At 36.0% G+C, this 12,246-nt stretch overlaps 1 protein-coding gene across 3 annotated transcripts in view; it reads right to left on the bottom strand.

The window, feature by feature from the left end:
• Positions 1 to 9,543, bottom strand: part of LOC107009291 — a 14,649-nt gene extending 5,106 nt beyond the window's left edge. The window contains exons 1-2 of one of the 3 annotated variants that reach the window (XR_003576248.1): positions 8,968 to 9,543; positions 13 to 1,316 (exon numbers count right to left, since the gene is read on the bottom strand). Coding sequence is in view for 1 of the 3 variants with exons in the window: in XM_027914131.1 (XP_027769932.1) it covers positions 5,014 to 6,444 (1,431 nt within the window). In the remaining 2 variants the exon portion in view is untranslated. Of the gene's footprint in view, positions 1 to 12; positions 1,317 to 4,482; positions 7,703 to 8,967 lie in introns of those variants that run through there. The other 2 variants (XM_027914131.1, XR_001455387.2) reach the window with 2 other exon arrangements.
• Between the last annotated feature and the right edge of the window lie 2,703 nt (positions 9,544 to 12,246).

The following is a 12,246-nucleotide window of genomic DNA, read 5'->3' as shown; positions in this document are numbered from 1 at the left end:
GGGGGGGGGGGGGGTCATTTAATTTAAAAGTGGGAAACCCTTATTTGGGTGGGATAATCATAAAATGGTCCGGGTTGGGATTTTGATAATTAAGGTGTTTCTAGGTTATTTGGATATGATAATGTGTTATATATAATTTGATATAAAAAACTAGTTAGGCATCATAAAAAGGGGAAAGTTCAGATTCAATGGAGCATTTTGGGCATGATTCGAGGAAGGTAATGGTTGTTTATTTTTAGTTTATGTTGTATGTGCATGTTTACTGCTTTGTCAGTATAATCTATATAATGTATGACAAGTGTGATTTTTATTCGTTGTAACGTTTGATTGTTAGTTGGCGCAGGTACCATACATGGTACATACTAATAGTTGATTTGAGTAACATGTTTGATTCATGAAATCTTTTGGTTGGCTCAGGTACCACGACTTATATTTTTTATTAGCTAGGGTACGAAATATTTATATGACTGATTTGGGTACCACGCTGGTAAAAATTACTAACGGTTTACAGGGGTACCACACCTGTACCATTTGTGTATGTAGGTTCCATGAGTGAATAGAATTGGCTTGTTGTAATATTGTTGATCATGTTATTACGTATGTTATCTTATTCTATAAGTTGAGGTCACTTGTTCATATTTAGTATAACTAGAGTTTGTCAATGATATTACCAGTACAATGTGAATTTTGCATGCTAGTAAATAATGTTTTTCCTACCAGGGATTTAGTATGGGTTGCTTTTACGACAAATTGGATTATGACAAAATTGGTATCAGAGCCCTAAATTTTTTGATCTCGCCATACCAAAATAGGTCTAGTAAAGTCTTACAGAATGGTACTTATAGACTTTTATACTTCTTATCATGAGGCCATTAGACTTTAGGATATTGTTCTCTTCTTTTCTTTCTTAATGTTATAACTTGATATTAATTGATCCAAATTGATATTTGACTTTTTCAATTCTTTATTCCTTATATGGATGAAACTTGATGAAACAGAGTGAGAGTACCAGCTCAAACAATAAGAGCGTGAGTAAGGGGCAAGACCAGATAGAGAGCAACACCTGCAGTTGGTGGAGCTTGGGCAATAGCTGGGACAAGATCAGCGACCCCTCCCTTACGCAGGTTCATGTGGAGAAGGTATAGTTTAAGAATGGTGTTGAACCCGAGATGGCAACACATGACCTTTAACCTATGAATTTTGAGGTCATTTGGCAAGTGTTAGGCTTCCTAATGGAATACTCAGGCTCCATGCACTCATTGCTCTGCTAGCACCGCTTCCAAAATGGATGAAGCTCTTCCATTCCATACTAGGCCCTGCTATGACCAATACTAAGCATGAGTTGTTAACTATGTTTTTTTGAAGTTGAAGCCTTTATAGTTTCATGGTACTGTAACGAGGATGCTTTTGAATTTTTGAATCGCTACGAGACATTGCGTAATATTGTACAACAACATATATCTAAGTGTTAGAGTAGGTAATATTGTACAACAACATATATCTAAGTGTTAGAGTAGGCGTCTAACCTTGAATTTTATTAAGATTTTTTTCCATCTGCTTAATACCATTTTAATTGTTTTAACAACTAAATATGGAGATGTCATTGACAGATATTTGCATGAAATGTTGCAGCGACATAGCAAGATAGCGTGGTTACGAATGCCAAGTACATTGAATATTGATGGTATATAGCTAATGGGTGATTTTCTCTTTAGTTTTGGGATATAAGATATCTCCAAGAATATGACCGAAATTTTAGAGATACACCTAAACTTAACTAGAGTTCTATCCTCCCTCCTCCCCCAAACTCATTTTTTCATATTTTTGTGTAGACATGGTGCCTTCAACCACTAAAGTTGATTGTGTTTGTACATGCCCGTCTGCCACGTGTAAATATTTTTCTTACTTTTTGTTAAGTTCCTTTTTTTAAAAAAATATTGTTATTTTACTTTATCTTGTATTTAAACTAATTTAATACACATATTATTTTCGCCTTGTATCTGAACTTTCTTTTACTTTTTTTCCCTGATTTTATTAACTCTTTTTATGGACTATTGGAATGAATTCACATCACTACTCAATAAGGGCCGTTAATTGTTGAACTTAAGGAATTAATTCATGTAATTTATATTTATTTTAAATATTAAAAATCTCCAATTTTGATATTTCTGATTATCAAATAATAGAAAACCTCGATCAATCATAGCACATGTTAGATTTTTGCACTACAAATTAAAAATAGAATTTTTCTTGTTGGAAAAAATAGAATATTTTAATTTTTTTATTTGGGATGTTCAGTTTTAATTTTCTGTGACTTTTGGTTAGAGAAAGTCTTGTGAATTAATTGCAGTCATATAATGGAAAATTATTTCATTGATTTTTTTTTGTTTTTCCAGGGAATTGGCTTATTAGAATTTATTTCACAAGGTGGTGGATATTATCAAAATCTTTAATCCTAAATTTTATTTCTAATAAATTATTTTTGAAACAACTTGCCAACATTTAATTTTTTTGTTAATTATATAGTATTTTACCTACGAATTGTCTATACAAATTAGAGAATTCAAGTAAACTTGTCAAAATTTAAATTATGTGGATTCTCCTATTTGTGTAGACAATTCGTATGTAAAATACTATATAATTACCAAAAAAGATTAAATTTTAGAAAGTTTTTTCAAAATAATTATTAGAAATAAAAGATTAAAATTAAAGAATCGATAATATCCACTATCTTGTGAAATAGATCCTACTAAGCCGATTCCCTGAAAAAACAAAAAAAATCAATGAAGTAATTTTATATTATATGACTGCAAGTAATTCACAAGACTTTCTCTAACCAAAAGTCACAGAAAATTAAAACTGAACATTCAAAATAAAAAAATCAAATGTTCTATTTTTTCCAACAAGAAAAATTCCATTTTAGATTTGTAGTGCAAAAATCTAACATGTGCTATGATTGATCGAGGTTTTCTATTATTTGATAATCAGAAATATCAAATTGGAGATTTTTAATATTTAAAATAAATACAAATTACATGAATTAATTCTTTAAGTACATCAATTAACGACACTTATTGAGTAGTGATCTGAATTCATTCCAATAGTCCATAGAAAAACTAATAAAATCAATAGAAAATTAAAAGGGAAAAAACAATAAATGAAGGTAAAAGAGAGTTAAGATACAAGGCGAAAACAATATGTGTATTAAATTGATTTAAATACAAGATAAAGAAAGTAATCATATTTTTAAAAACTTTTTTTTAGCAAGAAGTAAGAAAAATAATAATATTAAAATATTTATACACGTTACAGACGAGTATGTAAAGACAGAATAAACTTTGGTGGTTGAAGGTACCAAGTCTATTAATGCCAAATGACCTCAAAATTCATAGGGGGGAGGCCTACACCCTAACTTATGTCGTCATCTCGGGTTCAATACCCTTCTTAAATTCTACCTCCACATAAGTAATAAAGAATTAAAATAGTCAAATATCAATTGAAATTAAGTTATAACTATTTTAATTAAAAAAATATTATCATTTACACTAGACAGATTTTAAGAGTCATCACTTAATTTTTAAGAAAAATCAAAAAAAATATTTTTCAAAAGATGAAAACAAAAATCTAATGAAAATGTAAAAAAGGGATTCGTGGTTCATAATTAATGTTCTAGAAAGGTTTTTAAAGCGACTAGAACATTTGCTAACACGTGGTTATCCAACAATTAATCATTTAGCTAATATTTTAAAACTAGGCGTTTTTTACTAAGTGAAAGTAAAATATTTACTTGTTTTTAAAATTTTAATTTAAAATGATTTATCTTTTGGAGAGTTGAATTTTTGGAACCCTGAAATTAAGTACACACATAAAACACATAATAACAAATAAATGAGATAGAGAAAGAAGACTTGGGCCCAAGTCTAGATCTGTTCGCCTGGACTAGTACTTGGGCCTATAGTCGTTTTGGGCCTTTGGCCCAATTCTTGTCACATTTTGTATCTGTTCTAAACTAACAACATAGATCAATTAAATAAAGGAAAAATGACAAAAATTCATCCCTTAAGTTCACTTATTACCCTTACCCCTTATTAGTTTTAAAAATACTAAATCCCTCATTTTCAAGTCAAATGAGGCGATAAAAAAATGTGACAAAAAATGAGGCGGATACAAAAATGTGACAAAAAATATATAACGTATCCGCTACCTTTTTATTGTATTAGCCCTATTGTGTATTTGTGTTTTTGTATATATTTTTGAGGGATTCTGGTCATTAGAAACTTGCAAGGGACAAATGGTCATTTAACCCTAAAAGTATGTTATTTATGTCATTTGCCCTAAAATAAAAGGTCTTAGTGTTACAGACTTAGAGTATTTGCTAAGACTCCGTGCGGCACTCGACAACTTACTCACGAATCTTTCACGATCTTGTAAGCTCAAGTAATCCTCTAAGACTTAGATCGCTAAGAGAATGTAAAGAAAGACTTAGAAAGAACTTTGGAAGAGGGCTTATATTAAGCTTGGAAGATTTGCTTACAACTTTGCTTGGTTGGATTCTTGGATGAGTTACAAATGAGAGGCCCTTCTCTTTATACTACCTCCTAAGGGCCTAAGTGCAAATAAAAATTTCTCTACAAGTCCTTCTAATAATTACACTGTAGTCCATATTCTAGAGAATTCTACATTTTCTAGAATATGTTAAACTCTTCCAAAAGAATCTAAAGTATTCTAGAGAATTCTAAGGAATTCTCTAGTCTTCTCCAGAAATCTAGAAGGGTCTAGAGTTCTCTGCAAACCTCTTCAGAACTCTAGATCCTTCTGCCCCATTCGGACGCCAAATCAGGCTAGAATTGTGGCGGGACGTCATGCTCTCCCACATCTGTTGATGCGACGATCGCGTCGCATCGCTGCTGCATCGATATTCGAGTTTTGTCATGCGATCATCAATCCACGCACTCGATCAATCCCTTTGAGCAGCTCCCTTAACTGTTGTTCGATCTGTCTCGGCTTGATCTTTCAAATTTCCTCCTTCCTAGGAGGCAAGTGCCTCGGCGGCTTCTCTTTCATCACGACAGTGTTCCCTCTTGGTACCTTTTTCGTGCACGGTGGCAAGGACTTCTCAGCACCATTGTGTTCTCCCGAACTTGCAATGGTAGTTGCAGATGTCATCCTTTTTCTCTTGTCGACCCTCTCGAGCTGCATGGCTGTCAGTCGGACCTGTCCCTCTGTCTTCGATGCCTTAACCATGGAAATCATACATGTTCCTCCTTTCTCCAAGACCATAAGTTGTTGGAGGTAAGGATCGATCACCACGTGACACGCCTGGAAGAACTCCTGCCCAAGAATTACATCAAAGAGATCTAAAGGAGCGACAATGAAGTTGGTTTTACCTTGCCACTCGCCTAGCGTGATGCTTACTCCATGCGCGACTCCATTCACGGGAGTCGGTGGTGCGTTGACCGTCCTAAGTTGTGTGTTACTTGGACTATAACGCAGCCCCAAACTTGTCGCTGTCGTCTTGGTCATGATAGTGACCTCTGCACCTGTGTCGACAATAGCACGAGCGGGTCTTCCATTGATCGTGATGTCGACACATTGCGCGCCGCATATTCTTGGCTTCTCTGGTTGCTTAGTGACAGCTCTGCATAGTCCTATCAAGCCCAACTGTGTTGTCTCCGCACCTTGTTCTTGCTCATGTGCTTCCTTCTCTTTCTGCTCTCGCAGGATAGCACTAAAGCTCTTCAGCTTGGGGCACCCTGCATATCCATGCGGTCCACCGCATATGTAGCAACCATCTCCCTTGGCAACCTGTGTCTTCCTCACCGTGTTGCTATGTTCTCCAGACTTCTTGCCGTTGGACCTATAAGTATCATGCCTCTGAGGTCGTTGCTCCTCGCATTCGCCACGATCTCCCCCACCATTATCATGACTATCTCTAACGTCGTCCCCTCCGGCACTGTAAGGCTTCTCTTGCCTGAAGTCTGTCAAGGCTTCGGCCTGTGTGATGGCTTCATCAATCGTCCTGACCTGTCGGAGTTCCAACTCGGTCCTGGCCCAATTTTGCAGCCCATCCATGAAGTGGAACATATCTTCATCCGTGAGGTTGGGAATCTGAAGCGTAAGGGTGGTGAACTCCTGCACATATGCGTGTATGCTCCCCATTTGCTTTAACTCCCTAAACTTGCGTTTTGCCTCATAGAAGACGTTGTTGGGGAAGAACGCCCTCTTGAACTCTTCGCGGAATTGCTCCCACGTGTTGATGGTGCACGTCCCCTTCCTGATGTCAGACTCTTTATGCCTCCACCATAACATGGCCATCTCCGAAAGATACAACACAGATGTGTTGATCTTGTTCGAGTCACTTCTCACCCGACTACACTTGAAGTAGTTCTCCAAGTGCCATAAGAAATTCTCCACCTCTTGTGCGTCGTGGATGCCTTTGAACATAGGTGGCTTGGGAGCCTAGACCCTGGCCTCCCTATCACGGTCAGGTTATGCAGATCCTCCAACCTCCACGCCTTCCTTGAGTGCTTTCACTTTGACCCTCAGTGTCTCGATCGTGCCAAGTGCTTCCGTCAGCTGTCGCTCCAACGAAGTGATGGTTTCCTTCGTGTTAAGCACTTCCATAAATCGACACTCCACAGAAGTGATGACCTCCTTCATCTCGAACTCGGCCTGCTGGCGTCCCTCCAACTCCTTCCGGATTAACTCATTCTGCTCAAGGGTAAAGTCCTCAAGGGTCTTGAACTTGTTGTCAATCACGTTCATGCGCGAGCCTAAGATCTCGACGGCTTGTCTTGCCACTTCTACCCTTGCAACCCATTCTTCTCCGGCAGTGACGTCTATGGCATCTTCGCCTATTTCTTCGTCACTTGCATCGACAGTCGAGGGTGGGTGAGATGTTAGCGCCTCGCTAGGTGTGAGCTCAGGCAACATTTCCTCGTTACCCTTTTGATGTTTCTTCCCCTTTCCGTTCTTCTTTCCACCATCCATACGGACGTTGGTGGTGCTAGCGCCGTTTACGTATCCTTCGTTAGTCATTCTCTTATAATCAAACCTGACTCTGATACCACTTTGTCACGGACTTAGAGTATTTGCTAAGACTCCGTGTGGCACTCGGTAACTTACTCATGAATCTTTCACGATCTTGTAAGCTCAAGTAAGCCTCTAAGACTTGGATTGCTAAGAGAATGTAAAGAACGACTTAAAAAGAACTTTGGAAGAGGGCTGATATTAAGCTTGAAAGATTTGCTTACAACTTTGTTTGGTTGGATTCTTGGATGAGTTACAAATGAGAGACCCTTCTATTTATACTACCTCCTAAGGGCCTAAGTGCAAATAAAAATTTCTCTACAAGTCCTTCTAATAATTACACTATAGTCCATATTCTAGAGAATTCTACATTTTTTAGAATATGTTAAACTCTTCCAGAAGAATCTAAAGTATTTTAGAGAATTCTAAGGAATTCTCTAGTCTTCTCCAGAAATCTAGAAGGGTCTAGAGTTCTCTGCAAACCTCTTCACAACTCTATATCATTCTTCCCCATTCGGACGCCAAATCAGGCTAGAATTGTGGCGGGACGTCACATTAGGCCCAACAACAAAATATAAAACTGAATTTTGGGGGCTTTTAGACTCATTTTCCCATTCTAGTATCCACTAGGTGCATACTAGTGTATACAGTCCCGTATATCAGCTCCATTTACCTATACATTGAATTCATGGATTTATTCTTCAGTTCCACTTGATGGCAGACTCGAAATGAATGATTTTGAGCCTTTATGGCTCTCTCAATATGAGAAAAGGATAGCGTTCTTAAGGACTTGGACATATTTCACATGCATCAAACAAAGACAGACAAAAAGTACAAGTAGCCAATCATTAATTTAATACAAGGAAATCAAATAGAACCGATTCAACACAGACTACAAGTTTTGCACATTACATCAATGAACAAGTCATTTTAAGAATGACAACATTCACAAGCCAAGAAATCAACCACATAGCTACGCACTAGTGCAAACGAGATTTCTATACTGAACTCTTAAAATGCCATGAAGAATTAACTAGAGTGGAGGAAACACAATACTAAGAACGGAGACAGGGGTCAACTTGCATAATAGTGATTCCAGAATGCAAACAAACAGGCTGAAGAAATCGAACTACTAATGAAAAAAATGTTATGTCATAGAGAAACTTAATCAACCATACCCTACTGCTCTAAATATGATCTTTCGCTAAAGAAGGCAGTCAAGTCAAGTTTTTTTTAAAAAAAATACAACTAATCCAAAATAACATAGTAAACACATATACCGATAAGGACATAAGAAATCAAAGCAGATGAGTCAAACGCCTACGCTAAACTGAAGCAGTAGCATAAATCATGGACGCTAAGAAGACTGCCAAGTAACTTAAAACACTCCAAATATTAAAGCATGAACAACCTTTACACCCTTCCTAAATGTTACATCCAACACATTAACCATAATGTATTAAAGAGTAGATGATCAAATTATTCAGAATGAGCAGGAAATCTCTTTACAAAAGATGTAACAAACTAAACTAAAATGCCTGGATATAAAATCGTTCAAACCAAATCGACAAAAACAAATTGAACGTGGAGTCATAGATTCACACTATCTCTAGATTATGTCAAGCTCACATGGTCAGAAAACAAAACTACCACAGAAAGATATAAGAGATTTCAGCAAACAAAGCTATGGAACAAAGGGAGAAATAATTGAAACTAAGATTTCACAAAGACAAAATACACAATGAACAATCTGAACTTTAACCCAAATTAATTTTAGACCATCATAAGCAGAACAAAACAGAAAATCATCTATTCTCAGAACAAGAAGAAGCCAAGGAAATTAAACCATTAGTGTTTCGCTATTTCTCGCAGACAATAGCTCACCATTCTCAATTCGACATAAACAAGAGAGCGGCGAAAGAGTAAAGGAGGATGTACCTATTTTGGAGCAGCAAACTCAGGACGACGAAGAGCTTAAGAGAGCAACCCCACTTCCAACGATCTACAGAAATTTGAATGCCAAACAGGAGACCAGAAACTTTAACTTTATGATCGTTGTCGCTGTAAATCCTACCTCGCTTTTGCCTGTTGATTCTCTGTAACTCTTAATTCTTTTTCCTGCGTTCTCTTTCTACTCCCTCCAACCTTTTTCTATTTTTCTAACCCTATTTTTTCCCAAATCAAAAAAACCCTCAAAAAAATGTAGAAAAAGATGCTATTTATGGATGAAAGATTAGACAAAAATGGAAGGAAAAACGGGATGGATTTGGAGAGATTTGAAATTCGAAATTCAAATCCTCCTATAAGTTGTCAGCCAACTCGAACATTGTACCAAACTTGTACAATTCTCAACGGAGGTGGAGGGCTAGGATCTATTGAGCGTCCTCGAGATGGAACGTGGCCCGATGACGAAAACTTGTATTGCTTTTCCTGCTAGAAGAGCTGCGCCGGTGTACTCTTGTCATGGGAATTGAAGAAGACACAACAAAAATGGCAGTGATGTCTGATTCACGTGTCTTCTCACGCTATTTCTGCTTTCTTTGAGAATAAAGAAGTGGAGCGGGTCGGGTCACTGGGTCGGATGGAAAATTTGAAAAAGGAATTGGAATAAGGTGTTGGGCCAGCTGAAGATATTGAGAATGAAATGGGCCTCTGAGAATTGAGAGGAGAAGGCCCAAAAGTGGGTTTTGAGGTTGGCTTGAAACAAAAGGGTTTAGGAACAGCTAAATGGCTAAATTTGGAATTGAGGAAAGAGCAGAAAGATTTCGATCACAGCCATTCAAATTTAAAGATCTAACCAAATGGAATTAGTTTAGTTAAATTGGATAGAATATAAAAATAGATAAATTAATATAATCAATTTACTGACTTCTTAGTATCCTTTCTAGTTTCGCATGTTGCTATCTATTTTGTTGTCTAGCTCATTTATATTCTAACGATTATCATGAACCAACAATATTGTGTTCTTATACTTCTCTTTATCCTCCTTTCACTATTTTTTATTCTTTCATTATTGATATTGTGAAGTCTCTCAAATGTTAGAGCATTCTATATTATGTAAAATCTATTGTTACGTGTTTATATAAGGGAAAATGCACAAGTACCCCCTAAACTATGACTGAAATCACAGAGACATACAAACTGGTCTTATTACCCTTCCGAATTATTATGTTTTTATAATTTTGTGCACCTTTTTTACTTATGTGGCATCCAAATATCTCCCACACGCCTCGGTTGCGTGGAGTCACGAAATATGCCACGTAATACAAAAGGTGTATAAAATTACAAAAAAAAAAACAAATAAGTTCAGGGGGTAATAACCTTAGTTTAGTAAAGGTGTGTCTGAAATTTCGGTCATAGTTTAGGGGAGTACTTGTGCATTTTTTCGTTTATAAAAAGATCAAATTTGTTTTGGTGTCTTCTTCAATTTCAAGCACTAAAACTAATCAAATGTTTTTTTAATATTATTTATCTACTTATCAAATTCATCGCAATACTATTTTAATATCATCATAATTTTAAAAATTTTTAGTCATGTTTTATTATTCTAACTTTATATTACATAATTTTTATCGAAAATTTACATTATTTGCATTCTTACTTCATAATGTCTACGCATATCATGTCTCTCCAAACCACATTTGTATGATTACACTGAATATGTTATAATTATTCAATTTATATGTGTCAACTAAAAACAATAAGGTCTCTTTATAAAATTTGGCTTTAGGTCCCTAAACTTGTTGAGACAGCCCCTGGCTAGATACCTACTTAACTAGAATCATAGATGTACAAGGATTTGTGTTTCTATTTGGCCAATACGCTTTATATTTCTTCACAAGACATATCGGGACAAAACTAGAGAAAACTACATACTGAAAATAGGATTTGACCGAAGAACTACGAAGAGAACACAGTTTTTACTTCATACTAATCATCAATTGTCAAAGAAATATAACATCGGAAGGAAATGGCATTGTCAGACTGAAAAAAAAAATACAGGGGAAGTAGAGTTTATCTCATAACAAGATCACAAATTTGCATCTAATAGACTATAGTATTTTGCCCTCAGTTATGGCTAGCATCTAATAGACTAGAGTGGTTTGACCTCAGCGGATTTCCATTTACAACGATACCTTTCAGAAAATAAACTCGCACAGACTTGAATTGATAGTGCTGTAATAAAAATAACAATGTATTAGTGAAGAATGAAAAAGAAATGGATGGTAGATTGTTATAAATCACGAGGAAGTCAAATTATTGACATGATCATTATAGAAAGCAAAATGACATTTGGAATATTATTGCATCTGAAATACCACAGATATTATAACGAGTTTACCTTTCCTCCCCATTCAAAATCAACAAATTTGCAAATGGGATCCAATAGTGTGACCTGATCTCCTAGTTTTATCTGTCAACAAGAGTAGTTTGTTAAGTAATGATATTAAAATCTTTTTTCCTTGACGTATAGACGAATGAGAAAATCAAGATAAAAATGATGTTTGATTGTATGATATAGGAAACAAACTATTCCAATTTACAGAAAATTTATAAAATGCTAACTCACTTAACTATTCTCTTGTTACCTTCAGTGTTTGGTTACATATTAAAGAAGTGAGGTGCCTCCCCCTTCGTCTAATTTTTTAGGCATGTAGTGCTGCAGTAGTTTAGCATCGGTTTCTCCAAGATACTCAATGTACCAAGAAACATTAAACAGCATAAAGTAGTGCTTACTGCTTCCTTCTGTATGCCGAACACTGTAAGTACAAAACTGTTCCCATCAGAGTCACAGAGCATATAGTAACTGTAGAATGAGAGTACACGTTGAGAAATAAATATTTTAGCTTAAACTAGGGCCGAACAGACATGTGACTTTCACTTATAAAGGAAATTCTAAAAATGATCATCTCGTGTGGGTTCCTCCAAGATGAAGTAACTTACAACGGAGCTTGATTATCATATTTAACTAAGCACCGTACTGTTGCTACAACCTCAATCTGTTTGTTAAGGCCATCATGTAAGAGATCCACGGTTGCTCTGTTGTATAGAGGATTCACTGCCAGAAAGCACTCTATTACCTCAACTAATAGATAAATAGGTAAATCATACACCTCATTGTTTACAGTTCAATATCTAAGGAAGAATATATAGCCTTACCATCAATATTAGCAAGTGATTGGATCTGGGCATGCAAGCTCGTTTCCGTACTCTTTT

This window comes from Solanum pennellii, chromosome 2 (genome assembly GCF_001406875.1).
Source record: "Solanum pennellii chromosome 2, SPENNV200".
Classification (NCBI taxonomy): Eukaryota; Viridiplantae; Streptophyta; class Magnoliopsida; order Solanales; family Solanaceae; genus Solanum; species Solanum pennellii.
Note: the sequence above shows the minus strand (reverse complement) of the source record. Positions and strands in the feature narration are given on the sequence as shown.